Source organism: Quercus robur, chromosome 10 (assembly GCF_932294415.1).
Source record: "Quercus robur chromosome 10, dhQueRobu3.1, whole genome shotgun sequence".
Classification (NCBI taxonomy): Eukaryota; Viridiplantae; Streptophyta; class Magnoliopsida; order Fagales; family Fagaceae; genus Quercus; species Quercus robur.
The window spans coordinates 49,828,963-49,845,824 of NC_065543.1; the positions used below are offsets into that span (position 1 = coordinate 49,828,963).

General features: G+C 31.7%; 1 protein-coding gene across 1 annotated transcript; it reads left to right on the forward strand.

The window, feature by feature from the left end:
• The first annotated feature begins 5,404 nt into the window (after nt 1-5,404).
• LOC126704425 (uncharacterized) lies at nt 5,405-6,639 on the forward strand. The gene is made up of 2 exons (XM_050403437.1): nt 5,405-6,175; nt 6,529-6,639. Exons 1-2 carry the CDS (start codon nt 5,845-5,847, stop codon nt 6,540-6,542), a joined length of 345 nt encoding a protein of 114 aa, XP_050259394.1. The 5' UTR covers nt 5,405-5,844; the 3' UTR covers nt 6,543-6,639.
• Nucleotides 6,640-16,862: the final 10,223 nt, after the last annotated feature.

Consider the following 16,862-nt stretch of genomic DNA (forward strand, 5'->3'; position numbering starts at 1 on the left):
AGTGAGGTATCACAGCTCACGTTCTGATAACCAAAGAAGAGAGGAAGAGCAGAGAAGAACAAAGAAATGGAAGGGAATCAAATTTGCTACAGTGCTACAATAGGCTCTAACCACAGTGAAAGCTGCTTCCAAGAGCAATAGATCCATTATCTATAGTTATTCTAGTACGTGTGCATGGAACTAACAATACTACTGCTCTTTAGTGACATATAATAACTTCAGCAAAAAAAAAAAAAAAGTGACATATAATAACAGCACCCTGACCTTGGTGTATTAAAAGATGGTACTTGGGCAGTTGGGGTCACCAGAGAGTTCTAAGTATCCCTTCCAGCAATTCATTTTTCATTCATTTATAGGCTTTTTATGGTAGGTAGAGAAGATAATGCTGATTGTAAGTGGTACACTACTGGTACCCAATATGATTTGATATTTATTGATGATAATTAATGGACCGTACTAATTAATTGAATATAAGCCCAATTACTCATTTTAAAAGATAAGAAATTGGAATGCATATATTATGAATCAAGATTATTGAATCCTTATTTTTAGTAGTTTAATTGGTATATTCACATACACAAAATGCTTGAAGATTTAGGAGAGAAAGGTTCAAGTTACAAAATTAGTAACATATTGTAATTATCTATAAAAAAAAAATTATATCTCAAATTAAAAAGTTAAAAATCTCAAATAATGGGCTTTATTTTGTTTGGAGGTGAAATAGGGTGGATGGAAAACTTTGGAGAGAAAAAAAGAAGGAAAATTCTTTTGGAGTGTGTTTGGCTGGGTAGGGACGGAGAAAAATAAATTGTGGGGCTCAGGTATTTTCTCCTTGGACTTACCAAAATGTTTTCTCTCTAAAATGCAGAGAAAACTGAATGGGGATAAATTTTTTTTCTTGATTAACAAAAATGCATGTGAATTTCTTCAAATTTTTTTTTGGCAGTAACGTTGCCCTTTTTTTTTATTTTTATTTAGCAACAACGTTGCCCCTTTTTTTGCTTTTTTTTTTTTTCATTTATTTTTCTGGGTAATCACGTTACTAGTTGCCACTTTTTTTTTTCTTGGGCATGAACGTTGCCTCTTTTTTCTTTTTCTTTTTTCTAATCTTTTTTTTTTCTTTTGATTTTCTTGAGCTTGGGCATGATTTTTTTTTTTTTTTTACTAGATGTGAATTTTTTTGGGACATTATTTTTATTTTTATAATAAAATTGGGTTATTCTCTTTTTTTGTGTGGTTATTTGTCACTTTTTTGTTTTAATTAGGCATCATTCTTTAATAAGGATATATGAGTAAATTTATTCAAACTCATTTTTTTCATCCCTCCACTTTTCCACCTCCAACCAAACAAAAATAAGAGAAAGTAAAATTTTTTTCTATCTTTCCACTTTTCCATCCTCCTACCATTTTCTATCCTTCCACTTTTTCACCATTCCAACCAAAGGGACCCTAAATGTATATATATGCAAGGGAGTGACTAAATAAACTTGGGATAGTTGGAAATTTATCACTTTTAACATTTCATGTATCTTACTGTGTCTTGAAAAACTGTTTTTCTGTGTATAGAATCATAGGTAGTTTGATAGAAAGGTCATCAGTTAAATGTTTTTAGAAGTGTTTAGGATTTGTACTTAAGATTCTTCAAAATTTATGGAGATCTTAGGATTTTGTTACCCTAAATTATAATAATATTTCTTAAGATGTTTGTATCTTTTTTTTTTTTGAGAAGCAAGATGTTTGTATCTAATTAATATCGTTTGATATCATGATTAATTAAATTAAGTAAATTTTCCAATCTCATGGCTGATGTGTTGAAATCAATTTTCGTTAATATAGTCCATTTGTTTGTGTTCTTTCTGTTTAACATCTTATCTACATGAAATACCACTTATTTTTCCCTTTATTTCTCATGAGAGCAGCTCAAATAATTTAAATCAAAACAATTTGGGAAGTGAAAAAGAAAAAAAAGTTGGATTTGAGTTTTTCACTCTTTGAAAAGCTAGAGAAGTAGGTGGAAAGACACCTATTAGTTAGTTGAACGAGTGACCACTTATAAGCCATAAGGACCATATATCTTTAAAACGGAGAGATCAATTTTTATAAACCACTTTTTGAGAAAATAGGTATTGAATATTCGTATTCTTTAGTAAATTAATATTTGTCTGTAAATCTAATTTCATTTCTTAAAGTGTATTTGGATTAGCCTTTTAATTGTTGAACAACTTATAATTTACTTATTTGTTGAAAGTTGGTTAATAAAAAATAAAAATAAAAATAAAATGAGACTTCATATAAAAGCTATTCATAAACAAATAAACTTAAACTAACCAAAAAAACTAATTAATCCAAACACATACTTGGCCAGAAGATCATATCTCATAAGCATGCCCTTTATCCTAAGCTTTTAGTACTAAAGCTTGCAAGCTATTTCACTCAGCTGTACTAGGTGCAAAAGCTGGACTTCGATACAATTGAAGTGGATGTGCTAGAGTTTTGTTTGTTTGAATTCCATGATACAATCCAAGCCGGTGTCTCACTCTTATAATTTGTTCTATTCTTCAGGCAGGCAAGGGGGGTTCATTGCAGTTCCTTAATTCATCAATCTCAAGAGATTATGATTCATACTTTCTGCTGAGGATGACCATACTGGCTTCCTTTGAGACAGACTGCACACCCTTGTATAGTTTTCGTTAGAAACACCAAAAGACGCTAGTTGAACTACAAATTTCTTAACCTATATAGATTTGTGTTAGTGTCTTTACAAATTAATATTCATGCTTTAGTTGAATCTTATCTGAATGATAGAAAGTACGTCACTCTTTCAAATTGATGACTTGGTACAGCACCTTTTTAAATTCTGATCTGTCACCCATTACTGTGTTTCTTTTCAGTACTCATATGCCATTACTCAAAACCCATTCATCGGCTGCCTATTCAAAAAGCTAGCTACCAGTTCTACTTATCAACTCTGCTTGATCATTAAATTAATTGTACTAAATAGGTGCATTAGGAAGCCAGAGCAGAAGCCTTAAGAAGCAGAAAAGAAGACAAGCAAATATGAACAAAAGGTTCCTACTAATACAGTACTACTAAGCCTGAGAATGTGAAAGAAAAATGAGAGATACAGAGATACTAATGCAGTACTACTAAGCCTGAGAATGTGAGAAAAAAATAAAAATGAGAGATTCAGATACTACTAAGCCTAGAAGGTGAAAAGGGCCGAAAGGCCCAAACAATAATGCTCCAAAACATTGTATGCTACAATGGCAAGGCTCAATGAATTGGTTAGAGTTATATTAGGGATACTATAAATTTTACTTATGTGTCTTATAAATTGATGTCACTAATAAGAAAAAAAAAATCGAACACTCATTTATTATCTTGAAGTGACACTAATCACATTTATTAACGAATTGTAAGTGTTTTGTAATAAAATTTATATTAGTTTTTTGCATTTTCTAATTTCTAAGAGGAGCTTCATAGGGGTAACCATTGTTGTAAACCTACCTAACATTAATATTAATAAGGTGTCGTGGTCCCGAAGGCATGGGAATGGGCTCACAATATATAGTCTCACCGCTCAAGGTATGCATGTCTTAAATATGCATGCTGTAATATGAAAATATTCTAAATTTTACTTTTTAAAAAAAATTACAAACCAATGTGATAATCAATGTAATTGATGTGTCACTTCAACAGAATAATAAATGGGTGTTTATTTATTTATTTATTTTTTGTTATTAGTGACACATCAATTTGTAAGATTTATTTAGTAAAATTTATAATATCTATAACATTATTCTCGCATTTTAGAGGTTTTTGTGTGTGTTCCAAATCAAATCTTCATATCTATAACATCAATTTGTAAGATTTATTTAGTAAAATTTATAATATCTATAACATTATTCCGATCATATGTTATAACCCAAAAGTGCTCTAACCTAAGTTTTCAATATGTTACAAAATAAAATATGCAAAATCATGTGATTTCATTTCAGTATTTCACCCACTAATAGTTCAAATTTGTTTTTGGGTTCTTGGTAAGTTCATTTTTTTTTTTTTTTATATATATATACCATACAAATTTGTTTTATATTATAATCTAATTTGACTTCAATAACATCAAAAATAATTTTCATATTATTTATATTTTGTATTTAAAAGTTGAACAATTATTTCATGTAAGATTTACATGGTACTATTCATGTAAGATTTACATTATAAACTAAATAAACGTATATAACATTTTACACATTCATGCAAAGTGTATCATTTTACACATTAACATAAATCTAATATAAATAGTAAATTGTAAACTGATAATTTTTCGTAAAAGTCAACACATCATTTTATAATGTTTATATCATATCCTAATACATCGTTCCACGAATTAATCTTACCCAAAAATAAACCATGAATTTTTAAATTTCTAAATGAAATTTTCATTGAATCAAATTTGAGGACATATGTTGTTGATCCTAGAACCTGAGATGTCCCAAATCTTAATCTCCCCATCTAGACTTCCACTACAAACTAAAACAACACCATTAGAAACCTCAGCAGAAACTGCCACCAATGACTTAACCGGTTTTTCATGTCCTTCCATCACAACCAAACATTGATACCCATTTTCTTTACCACGTTGCCAAATCCTCACCATCCGATCAGATGACCCACTAGCAAACAAGCAATCCTGCACATTGATTAAGCATAGTACAGCCCCTGTGTGCCCCCACAATGCCTCCACAAAACCCATGTTGTTCTTCACACCATTCTTGATCATCATCTTCTTCTCCCACACCATGATCAAACGGTCAGAACCACCCGAAAACAAAACCGACCCATCACCATTCAAAGCTAAAGCATTAATGGTTGATTTGTGCTTTTCCAAGGTACTCACCAAAGTGTGTCTTCTCTAAGGTACTCACCATTGCAGAAGGGTATATAGCAGAGGAATGTTTAACATTCTGCTCACGCTATTTTAAATCTATTGAAACTGCATTCAATCGGCCTGTAAGGAATGTTGAGGAATCCATGGGTGCAGTGGTGAGCATTACACTAGATTCAAATTCATGGATCCAAGCACATCGTTATGTGCTATTCAATTGTGAAGAAATCACCCTATTTCGCGAGTAAGTTATATGTCCTTGCGTATCCTTTAACTACATTCCAATACAATACTCTAGATTAACACTAACATGTTTGTCTACATAGTGTACACATAGTGGAGATCAAGGCTGGTTTGCCTTTTGATGTGACTGATGATGTTATTCAAAAGTAGCACATGGAGGAATTCTGCAGTTGGTTTAGGGAATATGTAAGTAAAACATATATATATAGAACTATTTTTTGTTGTAACACTTTAAATAGTATACTTATAATAAAAGCCTTTCTTTATAATAAGTGATGTCAATGGATGCCTCTGAGAGAAAGGAACTCTCTGATAAAGTTAGATGGTTTTCTTGATATCCAGATAATGAAGCAAAACGATTCAAGCGTTATGTCATAAATGGTTTGAAGTTTCGCACCAAAGATTCTGAGACAACTAGGAAAACTCAAAATAGTGGAGTTTGTGTTGTTACTAAAAGTGGTGCTGCTTATTATGGTGTAATAATCGATATTATTGAGTTGAACTATTCTGACAAGTATCGATATGTATTATTCAAATGTCAATGGGCTGACGTTATTAGTGGGAGATGATGCAAAAAAGATGACTTTGGATTTCCCCTCATCAATTTTTCAAGATTGATACACACGGGTGATCGATTGATTGATGAACCTTATATATTAGCATCTCAAGCTTTGCAAGTGTTTTATGTGGAGGATGTGAGACATAAAGATTGGATGGTGGTGGTCAAAACAAAACTTAGGGAGGTGTTTGATGTTGGTATTGAAGCAGTAGATGATGAAGAAGAAGTGGATACATATATGGAGAATGTCCCTTATAATGTAATTACTGATGATACATGTGATGATGCAAATGACAACCATGCTTGGGCTCGAGTTAATGAAGAAGGAACCATTTATGATACATCATTGATTAGTGAGGATGAATTGCTTGAACAAGACTTTATCGATGATGAAGAGCTTAGTGATGATGTTTATCAGTCTAATGATGATGAGTCCAATGATGATGGGTCCAATGATGATGAGTCTAGTGATGATGACTTTAGTGGTGATGACTCTAGTTAATACTTTTGTATCACTCATTATATTTTAGGTCTAGGTTTCCATGCTTGTAAAATTGCATGAAAATTTATCTATGAAACCTTATCTTATTTTGGGTATTTTGATGGTGTAATTGTTTCTTTAGTTCTCCTTTTATGTTCTCTAATCTGATTGTTAGATGTTGAAATTTGTGGTATATGCTGCTGAAATAAGAGAGATATTTGGGGCTCTCGTTGAAAATATTGTATTTGCGTTGTTTAAGGGTAGTCTTATATAGATTTGCTTTATGAGAAGTTTTAGTGTTGCAATTATTTGTACCATTAATTGTCATTGTGCTAATTATATACTTGTTTATTTTAGACTTTGACACTTGAAATGGGAAGGCGAAAGACAAAGCTGCACACTCGTTCCAAGAGTGTAACATTGGAAGAGCTTCTTCACAAGATGTGGATGAAGTGAGGGACCAAGAAACGCATGAAGCTTCTACACAAGGTATGAGCTTTTTACTCAATAGTTTACCATTCATACACAAGATATGGGCATGCAAGTTGTGAACCCTTATATGAAATTTTATGAAACAAATGGGCATGTAAGTTGGTTTCCTCTCAACCATTACCTACCACAAAATTCTAGGATTCTCCTTAGAGTGTTAATTCTAAGATCTTGCATCATGCAGCCTTAAAAGAAAGGCTATTTGACTCACACTATAAACATGTTAATAGCTAAGAGTATGGCTATGATAAATCTGCTTCACACCATAAACATGTTAATAGCTAAGAGTATGTCTAGTACCCTTAATTAGATTAGGGTGGCGCCCATTTATGTGACTGCCTTTCCTTTTTTATATTTTAGTTTAGACCATTTTAATTAATAATAATTTTATATCCACAGTTTTGTCATCCTTTTACCAATATAAAACATGCAAATTGACTAGGTATATAAATTAGCATAAGTAATTGATTTTTGATGAGTTGAATTCAACTTGTTCTTGGCCTCTTGAATCATAGCTGAATGAATTTCAATTTTGAGTTTAGGCTTGATTAATTTTTAAGAGAATTGAGGTTCTATCTTAGGTTTTTTATTTTTGAGAAGAAAGTTTAATTTATTGTGCCCATTAGTATTAAGTTGTTATTCAATGCAACAGATTTACCACAACATGTTTCTCAAAAAAAATAAAAAATAAAAGATTTACCACAACAAAGTATAGTCTAAAAATCTACTATGTATATTGTAGTCTGTATATATGAATTTAGTTCTTATTCAAAAAATAAATTACTAACTATGTATTATATAATCAGGACTAATTAACTAATGATGAAAGAAGAAAGAAAAAAAGCAATGAGCTTTGAATTTCAAGATTTTCAGCTGAGTGCTAGTTGATTTTCTTTTTTTACTTTTCATTATACCAATGATTTGGACATGATGGTAAAAGATATTAAGCTCTAATTCTATATGCAATTTATTCTATATAAAAAAATCTATGCGCAATTAATAAAATAATTTTCTCAAGAATTACAAGTGTAAAACCCCGTCATAGTTCTTTGTCATTTAATCACTAAAGTTAAAATTGCTAAAGTTTTAATTCTTTAGCTATAGGTTTTGTAAAAATTAAAATTGGAGTGTAGTTAACAAATTAATTTAGGAAATTTGTAGGGGTAGAAAGTTTAGCTTCAAGAATTACAAGCCACCAATACTCTGATACACTCTTTAGTGAATGAATGAAATCGCTAAAGTTTGTATTTATGCTTTAGGCTAACCTCTTTTTTAAGGTTGTAATGCCCGTTACCTTCTCAAGTCCAATACGGGGAGCTACATTGATGAGAGGTTATTAATGGTTTGTAATCGTTGGCATTTGATCTAGATGTCATGCATTAATTACTGGCTTAACTGACGATGGATACATGGGTGTTATTTATTTGTTGAGTACTTGTGGTCTAAATAATTGAAAGCCTCATGTGATTCCATGTGCCTTACCTCTAACACACTAAACACCAAGTTCAATATACCTATGCTAGGAGAGTAATTCCTACTGTGCTCGGTCTATCCATGTCAAGAATGGTTTTAATAGAATTAAGTAAAATTGTGTAATGCCAAAGCTTGATTAGTTCATATTCAAGTTATACAGCTCAAACAACCCAAACTCTCAAAGGATTCATAACTATGGGTTCTAAAAGTCATCTTGGAAACATCATAATTTAGGTGCTCTTTGGTAGTTCTTTTGAAAGCTAACTTTTAAGCACCAAAGCTAATGCAACAAAAATACTACCAAACAATATACTCCAAGTTGTATTTGTAGTGACAAAATGCTACAAATAATTGTCACATAGAGGTTGTCTCCAGTATGTAGTCACAGAATCTCCATAGGTACAATGAAGAGTTTGGACCCAGCTCATGACTTGTATAGTTGTAATACATATCCCTCACTATGAATGGAGCGTGGCCCCAACGCGTCATGCATTTCTCATGCATGTGTGGTATTTTATGTTTAGAGCTTATGATATATATCATTTTGTGAGTGGAAACTTCTTGAATGGACAGTATAGTACAAAAAAAGACTAGCTGACAATCTTGTACCCAGTGGCGGAGCCACGTGAGGACCGAGGGGGGCCTTGGCCCCCCCAAAATTTTTCCGCTTAGCCCCCCTAAATTTTTTTTTTTTAAAATATCTTAAATAATTTGAAGACTCTTAAATAATTGTCATTTTGGCCCCCATCCCTGATAATATACCTATATAAAGTCTAAAAATAAATACAATTTTCAGTACAATAAAATATAATCCACAAATACATGTAAACAAATTACAATAATTACATATTTAGCATCTTTAAAACAAATACAGATATATTAACAATTACCACAACATATTAGGCCAAAAAAACAATTATCTCAACAAATAAAAGAGAAAAAAATTTCTAATTTTCATCCCAATGTATCTAGGTCTTACTTGTACACGGCAAAAAAAATTGAAAAGTTTGAAACTTTGTCTCTCCCACACGCCGCCACACAGTTGCAGCAGTCTTGCAGTTGCAGAACAGAAAAAATCTTTCAACAGGTGACTCTCTCTCTCTCTCTCTCTCTCTGTCTCTGTCTCCGTTGAGGACTTAGGCTTTGCATTCTTCTTCTTTTTCTTCTTTCAGTTCTTTCTCTTTTCCTTCAGCAGTTCAGCCTCCTTCAGTCCTTCTCGCCACAGTCACTGCACTGTCTTTGCCCCCTTCTTCTTTCTTTTTTTAATCTTTTCAGATTTTAGATCTTTCCTTCTCATCCCTTTGTTTAAAAGTAAAATTTTTGTCTCTTTGTTTAAAGGTAATGGTTTTGTCTCTTTATTCTGCACTTTCTAGAATTAGTTAAATATATATGTACTGTGTTCAATTTTTGTTGGGTAAACGTGATATGTGTTGAATTGAGGCCATAAAAAGTGACTAATTTTGTACCATTCTTATTACAATTGTCAGTAGGCTACAGCTGTGGGCCCCTCAATTTGTGACTCAATTTTGTGAAGCATCTTGTGCTTGTGCTTGTGCTTGTGCTTGACAGCTTGTGTGCTGTGTCACCGTGCTCTAGGTATTTGTTTTTTTTTTTTTTTCATTGCTTTCTTTTTTAAATTTCTTATAATATATTATTTATTATTATAATAATCAATATATTATAGACAATATATATTCATGTATTTAGTTGTTGTTTATTCTATATTTTTTTATGTATTGACATTTAAATGATTGTTTGTCTTTTATTTAATAAGTGATAATTTAATTTGATAATTTAGGTCATGGGCAAATTCAGATAACTTAGTTGTCTACATTGAAAAAGAAATTGCTGAGAGCTTTACTACTGACTCAATACTTGATGACTTTAGATCTCTTAAAGAGCGTAGGTTACAGTTTTGAACAAAGATGTTTAGCTTTTATGTTATTGTATGTTTTGCGACTTTGCCCATTTTATAGTTGATTAAAGATATTAAATCATTTTTTTTAATTTTGTCTCATGATTGCTTAATTTTAATTAAATATACTTTGGTTTATACATACTCAGTTATGAAATATTATATATTACTATTTGACATTTCATACACACACAAAAAAAAAAAAAAAAATTATACATGGCCCCCCCAAATATAAATTCCTGGCTCCGCCACTGCTTGTACCACATGCATATATATATATATATATATATATATATATATATATATATATATATATATATATCCATCTGATGAAAAGGCAAATCTTATTCAGTAAACTTTTATTTACTATTATGTCTTTGAAGATGACAGTAGCAGTTTTTTTCCACATTTTGTTATCACTGCAATAATACACCACCACATAATTGATAGGGAAGAAGGGTACGGTTACTTGCAATATTTTTCATATTATACTAAATGTAGGTCAATTACATAGACTTAATTGTTGACGTTACAAGGGTGTGATCATACCAATACTAATACACCGAATCCCATCAAAACTTTTGATATTATGATGTTTATGTTGTGTTTGGAATCGAGAAGGAATTCTTGGTATATTGATATAAATAAAAATGTCTTTATATAAGCAAACATATGAGTACTATACAAGTAATATGAGTGTAGTATAAGTATAATTCAGCATGTTTCTAATATTTTGTTTTCTTTAGCGTATAATGACCACTTGTTTAATAGAATATTTAGACTCATCCTTAGCTTTGCATGCTTTTTTGTTTGACATTGGTTGATATTATCTCCTTCAAAATTCAGATGTGCAGCTAGCTATACGTATCACTCGCAGGCCAAGCAAGTACTTGGATATTTGGGATCTTCCCGATGAAGAAGAAATTGAGTTGCCGCTAAATAGTATGCATCAGCCGATTGATGATGGGGCGAGGACTTTCACTGGTTTCTTGGGTACGATTGCGCGGAAACCCCACATGTGCCCAATTAGATTTCTTAATTGGAAGGACGTGGCAGAAGAATTTAAAGAAGAGTGTTAGCGTCTTGTAGAGGTATTAAAGAAGTTATAATACTTGTAATTATGACATTTTGTACTAGGTTTTACATAAGTATTTTAGCATGAAAATATTTGTAATTTGATAACTCAATTATTTGATTGTAGTGAAAATACAGTGTCCCTGTTGATCTTATTGCATATGCGGCTCTAAAGACATTTACTTTACAAAAAATTGGGAAGGCTTGGAGGGATCATAAGTCTAGGCTGAAGAAACAGCATTATATACCTCATTCAAGAAACAAAGCACGGGTAAAGAACAACATACCCCCGGGATGCATAACACAAAATTGGGAAATACTTGTTGATCATTGGTATACTGATGATGCAATGGTATGTTTATTTTTTCTCTCTTTTCCATCATGGATCATATCAAAAGGAGAATGGTTATTGAGAAATTGAGAGAATAATATTGGATTGCTTTCAGATAGGATTTGTTAGTTTCGTGGACTTTTTGTGAAACTGGTATATATGAGAAGTTGTATTTCATATTTCATAAGAAAATATTCAACAAAGCTCTTTGATGGTGTATAGTTTGTTAGTACTAAATTAGATGGCTTGTAGTTGTTTTATACTAAACTCCTTTTGTGGCTTCACCATTGTTATATTTTCGAAGATTTGCAGTTTGGTTTTAGTGTATTTACAGAAATGATTAAGCATTTAATTTTGTTTGCCATGCTTGTTTTGTGATGAAGATGCTTGACAATGTAGACTATGAAGATCATATTTTATGCACATGAAAGGTAGACTAAAAATTCATAGGGCTTTCTTTATTTTAGGACTACATCAATACAATTCCTAATAAATAGGGGAGGGAGAGTCCCCCAACTCAGTGAGTTTGAATGTGGGAATTCTACTCTTTGTTAAAAATAATAATGGTAACTACAAATTGTTAGATGATTCTAGTCTTTTAGCATAAGTCTAAGAGAATTAAGACAAGGATCTGGTGTGTGTGTGCATATAGCTTTATTTTACCGTTTGTGTTAACAACAAGCAATAAAGAAAATCTCAAAATCAGACTTTTTTTTTTGGTTTTATTCATTGTTTTATGTTATGCAAAGTTGAAATGACATATTGGAATTTAATGAATGATACTTAATTTTTATTTTATGTGAGAAACTCATGATTATGATAGATCTTTGTATTATCATTAACCTAAGCATATGGCTCTATAAATGAGTGACCTTTTTGTGCCAAGCATATGTCAACTTTGAGTAATCTTATTTATCAAGCAAATTTCATATTTCCTGCCACTTTTAATGTACAATGTATAGATAGATCATAGATGCGCTAAAAGTTTTTATTTATGGTAATTTTATAGTAATGTTTTTGTGTAGCTTGTGTCCAATACATTGCAATTTTTTGTGTGCAACTCTGATAAATTAGTAAAATACTGTAAATATTGTTTGCATTTTGGCTTTAGCTAAAAGTGGCTTTAAATACTTAAAGCATACTGTATATAAACATATAATTTTGTTGAATGTAGTTAAAGTCAGATAAGAATAAGGAGCGTCATTCTAAACAGGATGACTTACATACTACTGGTTCTTGTAACTTTGCTATGCACGCTGCAAAAAAGGTAATAAATATTATGACTATTTTTTAAATGATTTTGACTTCTCCTAAGGTTTATGTGGAACTGATATTTATCACTACATAAATATGTTGTTCCTAATGTAGGCAAAAACGGATGGACATCCTGTAGAGCGTGCAATATTATATCTGATATTACATACTCGTAAAGATGAATCTACAGTTAATCCTGTAGTGATTCTTTTAATTTTTAAATTGATTTATTTCAAATTGATGTTAGCCAATACACATTAGTTTTTATTGAGGGGTCATTTGATTGTTGGATTACATAGCAAACTCCATTTCATTGTGAAAATGTTATTCTTACTGAGTTGAGGCCTCTATGTTTAATTCCTTTGTTATATTACAACACACCCAGTGGATGTTTAGGACTTTTTTTTTTTTTTTGGAGAGGTTCATATGGTGAGTTGCCTGTAGATTGTCAATTTTCTCTTGAAGGTTACTAGTACATATTGATGGTTGCTTGTCTCATCCTATATATATGTATATATATGTTGTGGTGTCATTTTAACTATATGATTTCTAACTTTTTTTGTTTTGTTCAAACCCAAATATCAGGATAAAATGAAGGAATTGTTGGATGATTCTTCGAATCATTTGCAGTCATCTGACATAAGTGGTAGTATTGCATGGTCAACAGATGGTGTGTTTGCCAAAGTGATGAGTAAGGAGCGCAAAGGTCGTATTCGTGGGGTAGGATTTGGTCCAAGCCCAAGTAGTCAAAGTAGCAAGAGTGCTCTCACAGACATTGAAATACACTCAAGTCAAGCAAGGGACAACGAAGTTGCATAACTGAAGGCTTCCTTGGCTACTATGGAGGATAAACTTGCAAGTTTTGACGAAATGAAGGAAAAACTTAATCAATTCGAAGAAATGGAGCAAAGAATGGCTCGCATGTTTCAACAAATGCAACAAATTTCTTCCCAATGCAATCAGGTATATTAACAAAGACTTAGTCAATGTTTTTCTCTTTGTAAGTACTTCGTTGTTGTTGTGAGTGTGTATAAATGTCTTCATTTAACTTGTTCCCATTTTTTGCCTTGGTAATATTTTTTTGTCATCCTATTCCATTTATGCACACTTATTGAGTAATCATATTTTGTATGTAGGATGTTCCTTCGGTTCAACAATCTCCAGCTCTCCAAAAATCGTCAGCCGCATCCTATCAACCAAGCAGCTTATAAGTTTTATCTTGGTGTTCGAGAACTTTTTTGTTTACAAAGAACTATGGAAGAACAACCGCATTTTTTGCAAGTGTTGAAAGATATTTTTAAACACTTTAGAACTTTGATTATAGTATTAGCTTAATTTGAGCGGTTGTTTTATTCAAAGGACCACATCTTTTTTTGTTAAGCTTATGATGGTGGTTATAGACAACGTTATGTATTTGATAATCGATATTTAATGAGGACCTATAGCCACGTTTTAAACGCGGCTATAAGTTAAGTCTATAGCCGTGTTTTAAACGTGGCTATAGGTCCTTCTTTAAAAAAAGAAAAAAAAAATTTGTGTTTTGCAAGTGTTGAACCCATTCGGTGGGTGTTTTTTTTTTTTTTTTTTTTTTTTTTTAAATGTAAGTTTATAGCTGTAAGGACTCGATTTGTAACGATCCCAAATTCGTATTGGGTTCGAACGTTAAAGGCCCAAACAATAAATTTGTAGAGCGTGGATATTGAAGAACTATGTTAACTCCAAAAGAAAAACGATTTTTCTTCACGTTTATAAATGGATTAGCCCTAATATAACGATTAATTTCTCTTTGAAACAAGCTCAGTTCTTTCTTTCATATGGTTTTCTTTTCAGTCTTTTTGTTTTGAAGTTCCGATCCCTTTCCCTCAATGCCTTCTTTCATGTTATATACTACCCTCTTGATATTATCTTCACCACACACGTGTAGGTTGGGTTCGGGGGATCTCTTTCTGTCCCATCTAACACCTTTTGGAATCTCCAACCAGCAGCTGTAAGGTTGCTTCATCACTGTTCAGGCATCACCTCCACATTAATGTGGCCAGAGAGTTGGTTGAGAGGTAATTAATGCGGAGACAGCTGTTATTATAGATATTTGTTTACCTTTTCTTTCTTACCCTTGCTCCCATATCCCACCTTTAGTGGTAATGTAGCTCTAAAGTATGCTTGCAACAACCTAGCATTTAGGTCATTCTCGGACACATATTGCCGAGAAGGATTTTGTCCTCAGACGAGCGCTGAACTTATCTCCCTGGGTATCTACTCTTCTTTTCATTTGGTTACCCTTATAATCTGATATGGGCCTCCTCGAATGGTTTTACGTTCTCGGATGGGCCACAGGCCCAAATGACATGGTTTCAATAATTACCGATTAACCAGCCCCCACAATAGCCATATTTAAAACGCGGCTATAGACTTAACCTATAGCCGCGTTTAAAACGTGGCTATAGGTATTCCTTTAAAATATATATATATATATATATATATATATATATATATATTTGACTAGACCTATAACCACGTTTATGAATGCGGCTATAGAATTACTCTATAAAACGCGGCTAAAACCACTTATAAATGTGGCTATAGGTTTACTTATAGTCGCGTTTTGAAAACACAGCTATAGTTTAAGTCAATAGCCGCATTTTTTATAAACGCGGCTAAAAAAAATGCGGTCATAGACCTGCGTGTTTTGTAGTGAGAGGTAAGACAAAAAAAAAAAAAAAAAAAAAAATTTAAAATATTATGTAAATCAACTGACTTAAAAATCAATCAATTAATTTTTCTAATTAAGTAAGTTTATTTGCTTAAAGTTATACTTTTTGTTTAAATATATATATATATATATATATATATATATATATAACTCAAAGCAAATAAGATAACGAAGAGCATTAAAACAAGTTTGTTGGGAGGGACCAATAATTGGTATTGATCAAAGCCAAAATTATGAGTTCAAGCTGTGAAAGCGTCGTCATGAGGAATGGATTGTTGGGAGGACCACAATTTAGCTTCCTATGACAACTCTAAAAACAGGTCTGTGAGGTAGCACAGCTCATGTTTTGTTTTAACATTCAAATAAGGGAAAAAGGGTAGAGGAGAACAAAGAAATAGAAGGGAATCAAATTTGGTTCTAACAGCAGTGAATGCTGCCTCCAAGAGCAATAGATCCATTATCTGTAGTTATTCTAGTACGTGTGCATGGAACTAACAATACTACTCTCGAGTGACATATAATTTATAACAGCACACTGATCTTGCTGTAGTGTCTTGTCGAGGTTTGTCAATTAAAAGGTAGTGCTTAGGGCAGTTGGGTCCTTTGGAGTTGGGATCACCTGAGAGTTTTGAAAAAAATCAAAAGAAATAGGTACATGAATCAAAATATGAATAACCCTTCCAGCAATTCATTTTTCATTATAGGCTTTTTAGTAGGTAGAGAAGATAATGCTGATTGCAAGTGGTACACTAATGGTCCCCAATTAATAAGATGGGATAATCATATTCATGGACTATATATCTAAGCATTCATGAAAGATAATAATGATGGGTAAAACCCTTCCAACAATTCATTTTTCAATGAGACTTTTTAGTAGGTATTAATTGATGAGAATGAATGGTACGTACGTGTTATTGAATATTAGAGCCTCTACTTTAACTTGTGTAAAAATTTACGTGTATTTTAACATAATAATCTATATTTTTTATTTTACATATTCATTTTTCAAAACACTACACATTAACTTATTTATTTTACATTACATTTTATAATTAAAATATCAATATTATTTAATTGTTTCTCTTTTTTTACATACAACAATAACCATCAACTCTTTCTTTCTTCATCCTTAGGATATGAAAAAATATAATAAGAAACTAAATGTAAAATAAATAGTGTTAGTATAAATTTATACAATTTTTTTATGTGAATAAATTCACATAATTACTATAGTAACAATGCATATTTACACAATTTTAGCTTTTTTAATGTAGGTCATTTTTGGACCAAAAAAATAAGTAAATTTGACACTTTTTTTTTCTATTATAAACCTTATGATGTGAGTACTCTAAGCGCAATAACTCATGTTAAAAGATAAGAAATTGGCATACTTACTATGGTATCAAGATTATTGAATCCTTATCTCTACTCTATCTCATATTAAA